Source organism: Papilio machaon, chromosome 4 (genome assembly GCF_912999745.1).
Source record: "Papilio machaon chromosome 4, ilPapMach1.1, whole genome shotgun sequence".
Classification (NCBI taxonomy): Eukaryota; Metazoa; Arthropoda; class Insecta; order Lepidoptera; family Papilionidae; genus Papilio; species Papilio machaon.
The window spans coordinates 5,268,193-5,285,077 of NC_059989.1; the positions used below are offsets into that span (position 1 = coordinate 5,268,193).

General features: G+C 43.3%; 1 protein-coding gene across 1 annotated transcript in view; it reads right to left on the minus strand.

Annotated features, from left to right (window-relative positions):
* Positions 1-1,704: 1,704 nt before the first annotated feature.
* The window catches only part of LOC106710707, a 98,961-nt gene continuing 83,780 nt past the window's right edge, over positions 1,705-16,885 (minus strand). The window contains exons 114-133 of the mRNA XM_014502850.2: positions 16,265-16,882; positions 15,882-16,190; positions 15,505-15,807; positions 15,107-15,418; positions 14,525-14,839; positions 14,044-14,337; positions 13,498-13,965; positions 13,013-13,369; positions 12,341-12,544; positions 8,669-8,851; positions 8,338-8,526; positions 7,368-8,132; positions 7,075-7,272; positions 6,686-6,880; positions 4,503-6,608; positions 4,033-4,421; positions 3,428-3,610; positions 3,038-3,308; positions 2,620-2,864; positions 1,705-2,410 (exon numbers count right to left, since the gene is read on the minus strand). Coding sequence (XP_014358336.2) covers positions 2,021-2,410; positions 2,620-2,864; positions 3,038-3,308; positions 3,428-3,610; positions 4,033-4,421; positions 4,503-6,608; positions 6,686-6,880; positions 7,075-7,272; positions 7,368-8,132; positions 8,338-8,526; positions 8,669-8,851; positions 12,341-12,544; positions 13,013-13,369; positions 13,498-13,965; positions 14,044-14,337; positions 14,525-14,839; positions 15,107-15,418; positions 15,505-15,807; positions 15,882-16,190; positions 16,265-16,882 — 8,294 coding nt within the window. The 3' untranslated portion in view covers positions 1,705-2,020. The remainder of the gene's footprint in view (positions 2,411-2,619; positions 2,865-3,037; positions 3,309-3,427; positions 3,611-4,032; positions 4,422-4,502; positions 6,609-6,685; positions 6,881-7,074; positions 7,273-7,367; positions 8,133-8,337; positions 8,527-8,668; positions 8,852-12,340; positions 12,545-13,012; positions 13,370-13,497; positions 13,966-14,043; positions 14,338-14,524; positions 14,840-15,106; positions 15,419-15,504; positions 15,808-15,881; positions 16,191-16,264; positions 16,883-16,885) is intronic.

Sequence of the window (16,885 nt, forward strand, 5' to 3'; positions counted from 1 at the left end):
TTGCGGTACTTTATTTTTTCTGTGAAAATTTAGAAAAAACGTATTATAATTAACTAGCGACCCGCCCCGGCTTCGCACGGGTGCAATGCAAAATATACCTACTACAGAATGTCCTTATACACAACGTTCACAGCGTTCACATTAGAAACCTTTAAATTTATCAGTGTTTCTCTACTATATTATGCATTTATTATACATACAAACCTTCCTTAAGAATCACTCTATCTATTAAAAAAAACCGCGTCAAAATCCGTTGCGTAGTTTTAAAGATCTAAGCATACATACGGACATACAGCGAAAGCGACTTTGTTTTATACTATGTATATGATATGATACAAACCTTCCTTAAGAATCACTCTATCTATTAAAAAAAACCGCGTCAAAATCCGTTGCGTAGTTTTAAAGATCTAAGCATACATACGGACATACAGCGAAAGCGACTTTGTTTTATACTATGTATATGATATGATACAAACCTTCCTTAAGAATCACTCTATCTATTAAAAAAAACCGCGTCAAAATCCGTTGCGTAGTTTTAAAGATCTAAGCATACATACGGACATACAGCGAAAGCGACTTTGTTTTATACTATGTATATGATATGATACAAACCTTCCTTAAGAATCACTCTATCTATTAAAAAAAACCGCGTCAAAATCCGTTGCGTAGTTTTAAAGATCTAAGCATACATACGGACATACAGCGAAAGCGACTTTGTTTTATACTATGTATTGATTGATTGATTCTAAGGGCTTTTTCTGAAATATCTCGCATTACTGAGTTAATTTAAGAACGAAACGAACTTTGGATTTTTTTACACGAGAAAAAAATGTATTACACAATGTTACTAGCGTCATCTACTTAAAATATTTGGAAAGTCAAATAAATTAACATGGTTCCAAAAGCTATGGTTCTTGTTAGCATATAACAGATGGCGCTAGTAGTATTCAAAATGAAAATATTTTTATTAAATAATTTACTCTTTAAAAACAACCAAAAAACCAGTTTTTAATCTTTTTTAGGAAATAAAATTTTTGGAACATTAATATTTCAAATAATTTATGATTGTTTGTGATAAAAAAAATATTCAAATTCTGAATCACACTATTAAAATTTTTCGGTTGCCGAGAATATATACAGCGAGACTACACTATTGGTTGGAAGTGTATTCTCTAGTGTGATGCCATTATACTGTTTACAAAGATCGCTTTCGTTGTAAAAGGCGAATTGCTGGTCTTTTCTAACAGTAGGTGACGTCACGTCGTTGCCAGTGGCCGCTTCCTTGTAATGTGCGCCGCGTCCGCTCGCCCGGCTCGCTCGGCTGCGACGGACCGACAGCGCACCTTCCTCGGGCGGCCCTGAACCTCAATACGCGGTTTTAGTTAACTCGTTAGCTTAGCTCCGGTTAAATTTGCGCACTTCCATAATGTGGCGACGAGCGCACCACTCGGTCGCCAGTTTTTTGTCATAGAAAAGTTATGACATAAGTAACTTTTTTAAATTTATAACAGATATTATATACAGTGACCGCCCTTCGGTACTGTGTCACCTCGTGGAACCTCTACTAGTCAATAGTCATATAAAGAAAGTATACTTTTTGGCGAGATAAGTACCCAAATATTTAGGCATTTTCAATTTTATAGTGTAGACCGAATTAGTTATGAATTATTGTATCATACAACATCAGAAAATAAAACAACTAAATATTGTCATTATTATTTATTAATATTATTTGCTTACAAACTACAGTCAATAGTTATATTACATAAAGGTATGGTGATTTCGAATATTTATATCATGAATATCACAAAGTTCGAAGGAGGCGAGTCTATGTTAAAGAGTTAAAATAAAATATAAAAGTAAATCTAGATAGGGCGCAGTGAGCGCGAGCGAGGGAGGCGCTCGCTGCGCCCTCGCCCGGCGGTCCTCCGGCGGCGCGCACAGATTCAAGCCGAGAGGAAAGAAGAGCCGACACCGCCCGGCGCCGGCGGAGGAGCGGGGCGCGCGACTAGCGAGCTGCTCAGCGCTGGAACAGCGGGTTGGGGAAATCGGGCGGGTGCGGTAGAGGCGCGGGCGGCGGCCGCGCGCGGCGCCACGCAACCAGCCAGCACGCCACGGCCGCGGCTACCGCCACCAGCGCCAGCAGCGCTGTAAGCGCCAGCGCCACGGCTAGTCCGGCGGCCGACACGCACACCTCGCCGCCGGAAGCGCCGCCCGCGCCACTCGCGCCGCCGGCGTCCCGCTGCCGGGCTACTCGCGACGGGTCGCGTCGTTCCAGCGTCAATATCGGATTCGATTCGACGACCACCTCCTCCCTGAATTGACCTTCGTTTCCGTACAGGTCATTCTTAGGATCGATTACTTCTCGTTTTCTACGCTTTCCGAAAGCGTCGTATCCGCGACAGTTAACCTAAAATTAGTTCACAACGTTTAATTTCACTGACGAATAACAATCAAGTTTGTAAAAAATGAATGTTCTGGGGACACGATCAACTCATTTGCGTTTAGCCGTAACTTTTCTGTTTTCGGTTCGGTTCATATGTATTTTAGCTGTCCATAGACATTCATTAGATAGTTACGTCATCGTTAATAACCTTATGAAATTATAAAAGATCTTACCGGCTGACATTTCCCGAAGCAGACGCGTATATTACATTGGAATCGAATATTGTCGCTACTTGGGAACTTGAAGGCGTTAAAGGCTGCCCGTAGAGCGCTTCCATCCTCGCTTCTTTCCCATTCTCCAAAGATCGCGGCATCCGTAGCGCATCCGTCCGCGTCCGTTACGGTGTATTCATTTTCTATATTCGTCGATACTTCACTCGTCTTCGCTATACAGCTTCTTGCAAACCCACCATATATACCTGCGCAAGAATACAAAATATGAGAAAGTGTCCAATGATTTTATTTTGTTAACAGTCACAACGACTATAATATAAAAGCTCAACGTCGTATTCGAAAACATATTGCTTTAACGTTTTTGCAAGTTCAGAAAAACAATCGTGTTGAAGTTGTGTAAAAATATTGATTAACATACTTGATGGTTGAACATCGACTTGTAAAACGAGGTTCTCTCCAATTTCAGCAGAGCTGACTTCGTCGCCAGATCTCGATACGATTCTCATGGAGCAAGTGGGCGGCGGCCCTGTGTTGGCTATCGTGCCCGCTGTTGTCAGCATCGATACGTTAAACGCCAACGTCACGTTCTGTTCGCCCGTTTGGTAGATGCATTTGATGTGGAACGCCTTAGCGTTTGATGTTAACAGAGTTGGATGTATCTGCATCACCAGCACAAAGCTCGCCAGACCCTGGAAATTAAGAGTTGTATTAATTATATTTAATTTACACTTAATATGATTAGTATCACAAATCATGGAAAGTCCTGTTAAGATGGACCCCGAAAGACAGATATAAAAGAACCACTTACGTTCACATGAACCAAACCGCAATCGCCGAAGTGGACTGTAAAGTCCACGGTGCTCTCTTGATTCCCTGGAGTGTGCACGACCAGTCTACATCTTTCATCCTTACTGTAGCCTTTGACGTACAGCACCCCGTTAAAGTCCTTGATCTTAAGACTGACTCGAACTCCATCCGCTAGGCAGTGAACCTATAACACACACATACATAACATTTATGATTGTCGTTTGATTATGTTTGTTTTTGAACTTTTAGCAATGTAAATCGTCGAAACAAATATTCTATGATTGCCTCGCGAGAATCGCGTCGCGTGAGCTCCGTACACACAACGTTGAATCGTCGATGCGAGTCGTATATTTAGTCACTACAGGCATAGCGACTACATGTCAACTGTATAGATTTGCTTCGCCATATTCAAGTTGCAGCGACTTATCCCTCAAATAGAAAGATCGGTGACGGGCGCTGTGTACGACCCTCCATGATATTGTATTGCGTAAGTCGCTAAGCGACTAAAATCGTCAGGTTTCGAAGATTTATGTTGCCTTGTGTACGAAGGGTCTTACAATTTTGCGATGGATCTCTTTATATAATAAAACAACTTTTTAACTGTACCTGCATGTCTGGAAGTGGGAAATCAGTTCTATAATTATCTTGCGTAGTGGTCGCGTTGTAACATTGAACCCTTGGGTTGCCGATGTAGCCGGAGATGCAGGCGCAGCGCGAGCGGTGCCCGATGACCTCGCAAGTCGTGTGCTGGCCGCAGGGTTCCGCCTCGCAGGCGTTGACGCAGGCGCCGTTAATGCAGCGCGACTTCTCGTCGCACTGCTCGTCCGCGCGGCACCCGATGGCCACGCACGTATTGCCGCGCGGCGTGTAGCCCTTGTCCCAGTCGCACACGCAACGGCCACGACCGTCTACTGTTCGTCCTTCGTTTGCGTTACAAGGCACGCAGTCACCATTACTATCGATTCCTTGGCCGTCTATGCATTTTGTTCTAGGTGCTGTAAAATATTTTAATATTTATACAACTCTATAAGTTACGAAATAAATATGGAATAATGATAAATAAATCTATAACATACTTAAATATGGTGTACATTCGATGAGTGCATTTCCTTTGTATCCTGATTTGCATGCGCATATCATAGTTCTTACGGGAAGAGTGTTGACTACATGACATTCGGCGTTGTTACCACATGGTGTTGTCTTCGAGCATGGATTGACGCATGTAGCGTTAAAGCAGGCTAATCCTGACGGGCAGTCGACGTCAGTGGCGCACTGCGGAGCTCCGGTCTTCACGCAGCCATCGTCTGCACTCTGGGTACCCGGCGGACAGACGCAGTACACTTCGTGTTGATGCACTCTACATTCGGCAGGTTCATTGCAAGTGGTTTCCGAGCAAGGTTCCACGCATTTAGAGTTGATACAAGATTTATCGACCGGACAATCGCTATCTGCTCGGCAAGATATAGGGGTGCAGGCGATGGATGGATTGCCGACAGTTCCAACCTTGCAACGGCAGGAAGCGCGATGGTCGGTACCGTAACACTCCGCCGAGCGGCCGCAGATATTAGCGTCTACCGAACATGCCGGTATACAGCGGTTATTCATACAAGTCTCGTCTTCTGCGCACTGGCTGTCGGCGCGACAGCTAATCTCGTAACAACCGGTTCGTGCGTCGCCGATAAATCCTGGTCGACAAGCGCATACCGGCTTATGATCTTTTATTCTACAGTCGGAGTTCGGTCCACAGGAGCATGGGTTCTTACACAAGGAATTTACGCAAGCATGATTTGCGCTACAATTATTGTCCAATACACAGACGTTGTCGGTGATCGATGTTGCTGGTCGGCAAACGCCGCCGCCGCTGCTTACGTATCCCACTGGGCACGTGCAGAGCATAGTGCGAACGGGTAATGTCGGGGAAACCTCACAAGTTGCTGGTGTGGCGCAGGGACGTAATTCTGTGCATGGATTGACACATCTAGAAGATAGACAGGCAAGTCTTGACGGGCAGTCAGCGTCTACAAAGCATAGTGGCGTAGATTCTCGTCGACATTCAACATAGGGGCTGCCAGCATAACCTTGGTCGCATTTACAAACTGCAAGATGGTTTCTTACCAAGCAGATGGCATTCGTGCCGCAAATATTTCCAGAGAGACAAGGGTCGATACATCTATGCGCGTGACACTGTTTGTCCTGTGGACAATCACCGTTAGCTCTACATTCGACGAGATTGCAGTTCGTATATGCGTCGCCTTCGAATCCAGATCTGCAGCGACAGAGAGGTCGGTTTCTTTCCACGTAGCATTCGGCGTTCGTTCCGCAAGTGTTGTTCGACAAGCATGGACTTATGCAGTTTCCGTTGATGCAAGCTTGGTGCGATTCACATTCAGTATCAGTTCGACAACCGACTATGCGACATGATAGGTAGGGATTTCCGTCGTAGCCTTCTCGGCACGAACATACAGGTCTGTGATCCCGAACGAAGCATTCCGCATTATCCCCACAACTGCAAGGATTGCGACAAATTCTGTTAACACAAGATTCGCTGTCACTACAGTCCTGGTCAGAGGAGCAACTGAGGGATGGCAATTGTGCAGGTTTGCACGAACCTCTTTCATCTGGTGTGTATCCTTCTGGACAGCGACATATTAAGGTACGGAATGGTACGCTGTCTGATACCGAGCATTGAGAATTGCCGACGCACGGTTTTAGTTCGGAACAAGCTTCGCGACATTTATCTCTGAGACAAGCGTGACCGCTGGGACAGTCTCCGTCCATTCGGCATTCCGGTTCTCCTATGATGACAACTCTCTGGCAGTAAGTCAAAGGATCGCCTAGAGGAAGTGTGGGTGGGCACTTGCAAGCCGCTGCGTGATTTCGTGCGTAACATTCTGCATTGCTGGCGCAAGGATTGCGCCCTTCGACTGAGCAAGCGTCGTAACAAACTCCTTTCATGCAAACGCTGTCGTCGTTGCAGTCGGTGTCGACCTCGCACTCGCTTGATTGACATTTATCGTATGGATTTCCTATAGTTCTAGGTGGACAGCGGCAGTTGGGCCGATGAGCTTGTCCGTAGCATTCTGCGGTGATGGCGCACGGCGCTTCAAGAACGCAAGGGTTAACGCATGCTCCATTGTAACATGTGTCACTATCGGGGCATTCATTATCCGAACTGCAGCTTACTGTAAAAATAAAATGAAATTAAGAATATAATCAACAAATTTTATGTATCATTATTTGTATCCAGGTAAAGTCATACCTTTGGTACATCCAGTGTAAGGGTTTCCTGAGAAGCCAGGTGAGCAGTAGCAGACAGGATGATGCCTTACGACATCACATTCTGCGTTGTCGCCGCATACACATGGACTAGCGCATGCGCCGTTTATGCATGCTTGTGATAGTGGGCACTCTGAGTTTGTTTTACAACCCACCGGTAATATAGATGTGTCCGATGCTGAAAATTAAAGAATCTTAAATAATAGAATACCACAAACCTTTTCGGAGAACCTCACTTTATTTCAACAGAAATAAGAAAAATAACGATTTTTTTTATCAAGTCGATGTAGGTAGTGTATGTATGTGTAGTTTAATAGTAATAATCTAATATTTTACAAGCTTAGTCAGTAGTTATATTTTAGAACGACTTACGTGGTATGCATCGTGAGTTGGCATCTCCAGTGTAACCTCTGGGGCACGAGCACTGCGGCTTATGGTCGATGACCCGACAAAGCGCACCTACGCCGCAACCATTCACACATGGATTGATGCAAGTGCGTTCAACACATGATTGCTCGGAACCACATTCGTCGTCCTTATAACACTCAACTATTGTAGGTCTTCGTGGTTCTAAAACATGTAATTTAATTTATAGTAACAAATTGCCACCATACATCTTATATTGGTATATGGTTTGTAAAACAATTGATAACCACTTGACTTACCACTATTACATTCTATTCTTGGGTTTCCGATGTATCCAGGTGGACAGGAGCAGCGAGAAACGTGGTCAATAGATTCACAGAGAGCGTTGTATCCGCAGGGCGCGGCTCTGCAAGCCTCCACGCAGGCGCCACGCCGGCACGTCTCGCCATCTCCGCACTCCGTGTCCGAGGAACACTCCGCGGCGGGCGGCGGCCGACACCCGTTGTTAGGTGCCACGCGCCCGCCTTCCGGACACACGCATGCCACGGCTCTCAGTGGCAGTATGTCCACTGTTTTGCAGATTAGTCCTTCATCGCAAGGGTTACTCAGGCACAAATCAATGCACTGTGAATTGACACAGGCCAATGGTGACGCACAGTCGACATCTTTGGTGCATTCGGTCGTAGACACAGTAGTTCCGCATCCGCGAACATAGGCGTCTCCAGAGGTGCCGGGGAGGCAAGTGCAAGTGGGTTGGTGGTTGCTGGCCGAACACAGAGCGCCCGGGGCGCAGGCACTGTCGGTGCACACCGGTTGACAGACGTGGTTGAGCCGGTTGCAAATTTGATGGTCCGAACAATCTTCGTTGTAGTGGCAAGCGACGGTGACACAGGCGTCTCTGGGGTCTCCCTGCGTGCCAGGCGGGCAGCGGCAAGTTGCCGCATGGGCAATGGCCACGCAGAGAGCGTCGCGGCCGCATGGAGATCCGAGAGCGCACGGGTCCTGACAGTAGCCGCTCACGCAGCTCTTGTCAAACGGACAGTTTTCATCGGTGGTACATTCGGCTAAACGTGACAAACAAGTACATTTAAATTATTAATTCCCTCAATAGCACTTTACCCAAAATTCAACAAAAACATTTTATCGAACCCCACAAGTTGCTTTGACATCCACATATTATAATTATTATTTTCCGGATATTGCTCAAAGATCATATAAGTAAGGTTATAATACCTATGCAGGTGATATCTCTCGAACTCAAATACGTACGGGTGTAACAGTATCGCGCAGGGTCACCGGCGGTGCCCGGGGGGCAGTGGCAGCGCGCGCGGTGCTGTGGCGCGGAGCAGAGCGCGCCGGGCCCACAAGCGCCCGCGCACGCCGCCACGCAGCGTCGTGCCACGCATGCCTCCGCTGCACCGCACTCCGTATCTGATGTGCAGCCAGCACCTTCCTCTCCTAAATTGATTGAATATAGTAGAAAGTTAATTTTGATTTTAGACCGTTTTTTTTGTCCTAACTAAGATACAATGTCCAAAACTAGAAAACTAACGCAGTGTCCAAAATCTGCGATGATCTACATAGATATTATTTTGCGTACCCGGTGTGCAAGCTAGATTGGCGTCGCCCTGCAGAGGCGGCACGCAGCGGCAGAGGGCGCGATGCGCTTGCGCTCGACACTCCGCACCCGAGCCGCAAGCGCGCTCGTCGCACACCGCAACGCAGCGCCCGCTCGCACAACGCTCCTCTTCGCCGCATTCGTTGTCTTGTTCGCATTGTGGTCCTGGTATTTATATAATTTATAAAATTGAGTATTATCATATTATTATATAAGTACCGGTCATAGTTCAACGGGCTCGTTATGATAACCCAGAAATACAAATTATCCGAATAACTTGATTTGTTGGCACGAATTACAACGGTCATAACGAGCAAATAGACAAATTCTGAATTATAAAATGTTACAGTTATTATTCTTGCTTTATGAACATACAGTAGAAGTTATGTTATACTTAAAGAAGACATGCGAAAAAAAAACTTTCTATGTATATACAAATTGTGTGTTTATATGTACATTAATTTGTACACCGGAAGTAAAATCGGTCGAGTTATTTCTTACCTGTAAATGTAGCTCTAGAAAAATAATACTTGTTAATAAAATATGTGGAACAAGCTATTTTCTTCCATAATACATACACCCATAGCTGGGCACAGTTAATCAAAAAGTTAACTTCGTTAATCGTTAATTCGTTAAATAAAAATTTAACTTCGTTAATCGTTAAAGCGTTTAATTTACAAAAATTTAACGCAAGTTAAAGTTAACAGTTAAAGTTAATTTTTGTTTATAAACAAAAATTACGAGTATAAGGCCCAAGCGGGAAATGGCCATATGAATAATCTCCGAATCGTATGGACCGATTTTGTCGAGACTTTCAATAGAACTTAGGCTATTTTTTTACTGTGCTTACAAAATCACGGGCGATCGCTAATCCTATAGTTTAGTAATATAATTTACTAAAATAATACTTCTACAATAGGAGCGATGTACTATAATGCCTGTATCATACTAATGACATAGCATGCACTTGTTACACACACTTATATACTACACTGACAATGACGGACAATTGACTTTTTCGGTCAATTTTTTATCGACAATCCGACATCACGGAATTAGATAGCTAATAATATAACTAAATTTAGACAACACAAATTTTCTGTTAAACTGTGAGACATGTGATAATATTCAAAAGAAAACAATCAAAACTTGTATGCAGTATTTACATTTATCTGTTACTATTTGCACCTGTATATTCATTTGCTCATGCTCCAACAACTGAATATTTAATATTCTGTATAATTTGGTAATACAGTGAAACCTGGTTAAGTGAGACATCAAGGGACCTGCAATGTCGTTTCACTTATAGAGGTATTCCACTTAACCATTGTCTAACCCATGTTAGCAAACACTGTTCAAGTTCAGGATATTCTGATAAACGTACACGTTTTAGTTTTCCTTGTCCTTAAGAACATTGTGATTCAATTTTATGTTTACTCTGAATTATTCTACAAAGAGTAGATTTTGGCACATTAAATTCGGGACAAACTTCTTCGCGTGTCTTCCCACTTTCATAAACGGATATTAACTTCAGTTTTTCACGTAATGATAACGATTGTAGCTTTCGTTTTGACATTTTCCAAATAAACATCTGTATGATAGTAAAGCGAAACTAAAACAGAAGGTAATTGAAGCTCAAAATTTGTACTTACGTACTTGGAATTACGTGTGGAATTTGTGGGTAGAATAAGAATGAGTAAACAAACAATGTTATCTCAGTTACAGAGGTTTATGCATATAAAATTTACTCGCTGTCTCAGTTATAGAGGTAACTATGATGATAAATCGAAAGAACAAATCCCAGATATAGAGGTTTACCTCGTCCCACTAACAGAGGTAATTCAGTGCCAAAGTGTTGGGACCTCAGCATGAGTTCCAGTTATGGAGGTTTCTCACTTATCCAGGTCCCACTTAACCAAGTTTCACTGTATTTTTTTATTTTATTTAAGCTAAGGACCCACGAACAGACTTATTATTTTTTACTTATTTTCTATTTATTAATATAGATTTATTAATAAAACTTCTAACATCAGAGGAAACTTATTATAACATTAATAAATAAACTATATAACCAATCCAGTGATACATCTCAACGCATCAAACTATACAACTGAGATGCCTTCGATAACTTCTATCATCTAATGATCTACCGTCCGATCTATTGTTATATGTAAATCAAGTCGTACGTTACACGACAACAAAAACAACCGATCGCGGGTGATGTCTTCTATATTTCTTATCACCTATAAAATCGTTATAGTCAATTAGTAAGAATATGTTTTGAATTATTTTCAACGACATTCGATATCGAAAGTTTATTTTAAATTAATTTTATACGTAAAAAATCGATGTCTTTTTGTAAAGGTCACTTGTGGCGACATTTCACATATTAATTTTAGTACATATAACACAATTTAACATTATTTCACTAACGTAATAATTTTATCTTTTTCCTCATTCTTTCTCGTTTTGTCGTATACTTTTTTTTTTTTTTGTAAACAAACAAATTATCTTCGCTATTGTCTTTGCGCAGCGCACGTGCATCCCCGACCATTAGAAGGGTTGGGGCCATAAATCCATCGAGTTCGTTATCGCATTCTCTGTGCGGCTGTCCATTTCATCCTTTGTTCATATTTTTGTTGTTGTTAAAATTATTTTTCGTTGACTATGAAGAAGCCCCAAAAAAACAAACGACGGTAATAAACACCTAAATCCCTTTTGTTTTTGAGGAACGTTTATTGCGTGCACATTTCGTCTTTCGTATTTTTAAATTTATTTTTCATTGTTTGTTTCTTATCTACGCAATGACAATAAAATCCTATTTGTACGCTTTTTCAAATGAGCCATAAACGATTTTTTTAATATTTTTTGTTGTCTTTAAACTTCAATATTAAAATAAACATTTTTGTCGCCAACAAAGTTTAGTTGTAATTTAGTTACGAGGTTGAAGAGTAATGCACACTTGATTATTTCGATTGCAATTCAACGCAGTGTTTATCTTTTTTACTAGATTTTGCGTTTCACGTATAAGACAAAGTGTATAAATATTGTATTTTGAATAAAGTGCTTTCGAACCTTATGCTGATTTTATAACAAAATCTTGTTCTAAAAAAAAAGTGATGTTAAATAAATGAAAACCAGTTTTAATGTGAATAAAATGTAATATAGACTTTTCGAGATATTTGTGTAAATGTGAAATAATAAATAAACTTTGAAGGTGTCTAGCGCCTAAACTTCGCAATATTTGATAAAGGTAAGTTTGATTAAATCGTCACTATTTTCTAACAAGGATTCTGCGGTACTCTTTTGATCACGTCTTTCCCGGCCCGGCTCGGTGTATTGTATAACCTGCATAACACTTGCACTCGCTCGTTCTCGTTCTCTCTCGTTCTCGGTCACCATTCGACTCGCCGACGGTCCCCGAACATAGCCGAACTTACGAATGTAGCCTGATGCATAATTGAAATAAAATGACAACACGTCATTAACGGACTAAATTAACGGAAGTAGAATTTAACGGAAGTTAACAAGAGCGTTAACACTTTTTGAATTTAACTTAAAAGTTAATCCGTTAAGGAAAATGTTAACTTCGTTAATTAACGATTAACGGATTAACGAGTTAATGCCCACCTATGCATACACCTTTATACTTACTTGATACACATTGAACGGACGCGTCTCCAGTAAGCGGTTTAGGGCATTGGCAGACTAGCGTGCGGAAAGGCAGGGTGTTGGCAACGCGGCAGATGGCGCCGGCGCCGCACGACGTCGCGTCGCATGGGTCACGGCACACACCGCGCAGGCACGCTAGGTCGGGACCGCAGTCTGCATCGCCTTCGCACTCAACGTCTCTTTGTACTGAAATAGTAAAAATTATAACTATTGTGACATTTTAATTTATCACATTTTGAATCTCGTCTGAATCTCTTTGAGTGTCGATTTCCACCACCACCAATTTATCAATCTGATAATTCAGCAAATTATCTCTATAAATTTTAAATCTTACGAATATTATAAATGCAAATGTCTAGATGGATGGATGGATGGATGGATGAATGTTTGTTTGAAGGTATCTCCGGAACGGCTCAACGGATCTTGATGAAATTTGACACAGATGTAGAACATAGTCTGGAAGAACACAAAGGCTACTTATTACGTTTTTTAATGCCACGCGGACAGAGCCGCGGGCGTCAGCTAGTAGTACATTATATAGTTTAATAAATATTCGTCAGATTTTAGTATTTGTTCCAAAAGTCTAGAAACACACAGAGAAGAATCGTATTAAATGGAAGAAAGTTCTATTTGTTAATATGTAAATGGTTTTACCAGGTTCACATTTTATTCTCGGATTGCCTTGGGTTCCTCGTGGGCATTCGCAAATCGGTGCATGACGCATGACAGTACAATGGGCGCCTTGTGCGCAAGCTCCGAGGCAGGGATCCTGGCATGTCTTCGCCCTGCAAGCCAGCCATGTCGGACAATCTTCGTCTATTGTACACTCGTCTCTGCGGCACGAGGTCCAGGGGTTTCCTTGCGCTCCCGGATTGCATTCGCATGACGCGCTGTGTCCCCGCGCCACGCAGTGAGCTTCAGTTCCACAGCGTAATCGCGAACATACTTTGATACACGAGCCGCTTTCACAACTCTCATCGTCGGGACAGTCGTTATTGCTATGGCACTGAACTGAAATTGAAAATTAATTTTTATATTAACTATCAACTATAATAAATAAATATAATATTTGTGTTAAGATAGTTTAAGCAGCCCGAAGTTTAATTTATCTTAAATTCTAAAAGAAAATGATTACATACCGGAGTAGCATCCTGAATATGCGTCACCTTCGTAGCCCGGCAAGCAAGTACAGCGAGCTCTGTGCTGGCGTGCGATACACTGCGCGTTCAGGCCGCAGTTGTTCGGGCCACATATTGCTGCACATCGGAAATCGATGCACGCTGCATTATCGGGACATTGGTCATCATTTTCACATTCTGGTTTTGGTTTCACGTCCGGTATTGTGATACGATCGCAGCGGACTAGGGCGTAGCCGGTGTAATCAGGCGGGCACGAACATACCGCAGTGTGTCTGATGCCTGTGCATATCGCATTCAGACCGCAAGCGTTAACGCATGGATCCGCGCACTTTCTGTTGATACAAGACCGGTCTCCGGGACAGTCGTCATTAACTGTACACTCGTAGTAGGTGCACACCCCGTCGCGGCACGTGCCTCGTGGTCCGCAAGGATCGGGGTCGCACGGGTCGACCGTGGACGGTGCGAACGCTAAAATAAGATATTATCATGATTATAATGCATTTTATTGGTCAATAGTACATCAATTTTGTTTTAAAGAAATCTTACTTCTGCAACTGAGGAATGGATCTCCTGTTGTTTGAGGTGGACAAGAGCAAATCGGTGCATGATCGAAAACTCGACAAGTCGCACCATTTCCACAGGCGCCAACACAGGGGTCGATACATTTGTTCCGGACACAAGCTCGGTCTCGTGGGCACTCCGAGCTGACGACACACTCCGGCCGGCAGCCCGAGGAGGCCGCTTCGCCACTGGTGCCACTAGGACAGGAGCACACGGCGTTTTTGCCGGAAACGGAGCACAGTGCGCCAGGTCCGCATGGTGATGGTGTGCATGGCAATGCTGTTAAAAATTTTCCTTATTAATGTTTAATGATTAAACTTTAACTTTAGAATAGTGGGCTCTCACCACTTTCGAGCTTGTTGTACAACAAAAAAATCGAGACAGATTTATCTGATTGCTTAAAAAGAAAATGTTTAATAGGATTAATAATAAAATTTTAGATTTTGAATATTACTGAACGTCTTACCTATCGGAATAGGATCGCATTTAACAAAGGCGTTGCCTCTGGTGCCGGGTGGGCAGGAGCATAGCGGTATGTGGTTGACGGTTTCGCACTCAGCTCCAATGCCGCAGGTGCCTTCGCATGGGTCCCGGCAGTGCGATCGCATGCACGCTCTTGTCGGTGAGCAGTCGGAGTCGGAGAGACATTCTGGTCGGCACCCGAAGTATGGGTCTCCGCGGAGCCCAGGTTCACATTCACACGATGCTGCGTTGCCTTTGATATGACAAATAGCACCGGGTCCACAAGGCGACGGATTGCATGACGTGTTTTGAGGAATCTCTGTAAGTGTAAACAAGTATTAAAGTATGGGGTAAAAGTTTGGACTACTCTCGGAGCAAACATCATAAGCGCTTAGTACAAAGCGTACAAGAATTAGGGGTTTGTACAAACGGTTTCCTTAGTTTCGCTAGTAAAACCCATGCCTAAGCTTTAAAAGCGAAAACATAAGTACGCCGTTGTACATCGGTCGGTATTGGCTAGCAACATCTGTAACATTAAAACGTTTATTAAAAGCATATGTATATCTTCCAGTTAAGTCTGTCTTACGAATCGTTTCGATGGGTCGACATGCAAAAAGGGGATTTCCAGTTGTATTCGGTGGGCAATCGCAGCGTGGATTGTGTCCAACAGTACTACAAACTGCACCATGACCGCACGCCCCAAGGCAAGGGTCGACACATCGCTTATTGAGACAGGTGAACCGCCAATCGCAATCGCTGGAACTGAGACATTCGTGACGACAGAAAGGTGGCGCCCCGAAGAAGTTGACTCTGCAGCGACACTGCCCGTCTATACAGTCCGCATTTGGACCACAATCTGGGCACGGTGACACATTTTTCGACTCTGTATCAAACGCAACTGAAACAATAGAGGTTTTGTTATTTTTTGAACTATCTATAATAGACGCTTCTTTTTATTTAGTATATCTATATATATGTACATACTCGGTAAACAACGGGTAAATGGATCGCCAGTGTAGCGAACCGGGCAGCTGCATATTGGCGAGTGCATTCGGGTGCGGCAAATAGCATGAGCACCGCAAGTGCCCGGACATGGGTCGTGACACTTGTTATTTCTACAGACGCGGTCCGGTGGGCAGTCGGAGTTCGCACGGCACTCGGGCCGGCAGCTCGGAGGCTCCTCGTACATGGCTGGTTTGCATGAGCAATGTGCCACTGTGCCGCTAGCCCGGCATACACTGTTAGGTCCGCAAGGATTTGGTGAGCACGGATCCGTTTCGGTGGGCTCTGTAAATACGTAATTTATTATAAGTAATTCTTCTAGTCATTAAGGCAAATTAAATTTATGCAAATTAACATACCTATAACAGGTCGACAAGAAAGGAAAGGATCTCCGCGCATTAGAGTCGGACATTCACAAATTGCTATGTGATTGTATACATTACAAACGGCGCCGGTACCACAAGCGTTCTTACATGGGTTCACGCATTTATAATTTACACAAGTTAGTTGCTTATCACAGTCGGTGTCGGCTGTACATTCCGGTCGGCACTCGACGTACGCATTGCCGTGGTATCCAGGAATACAAGAACAAGTACCATTACTGCATATTGCATTAACGCCACAAGGAGATCCGGCGCAAGGATCGATCGGGGGTAGTTTCTCTATTTCTGTTGGTAAACAAATAATCACTCATTAAAATATTACATGTGATCCACTTTTTAAAAAAAAAAATGTTACAAACCTTTGTAAATACTGCATCCTACGAATGGATCGCCACGATAATTAAGTAGACAAGTGCAAATGGCAAGATGGTTCATGGCACGGCAGTTAGTATTAACGCCGCATGATCCGATGCAAGGGTCAAGACATTTTTCTCTTACACATGCTTTATCCTTAGGGCAGTCTTCGTTAATGGTACATTCTGGAGCGCAAGTCGGCGGTACACCAATGTAACCTAGTTTGCAACTGCATATTGCGTTGCCGCCAATGTCTTTGCATGTAGCGTATGGCCCACAAGGGTTAGGTTCACAAGGATTTTTATTATCTGGTGGAGCGACAGCTTTAATGCACACAGAGAATGGATCTCCTTCGTAACCAGCGAGACAAGTGCAGTATGGGCTGTGATGGTGTACACGACACTGTGCATTTTCTCCACATGTACCGATGCATGGGTCTATACATTTTTGCTTAACACAAGCCTTATCAAGTGGACATTCAGGATTTGTAATACATTCTGGACGACAATTAGGTGGATTACCAAGATAATTGGGTTGGCAAGAGCATATTGCTTTTTTATCACGAGCCTGACAAATGCTGTAAGGACCACAAGGTGACGGGCTGCACGGATCAGATGGAGTTTCTA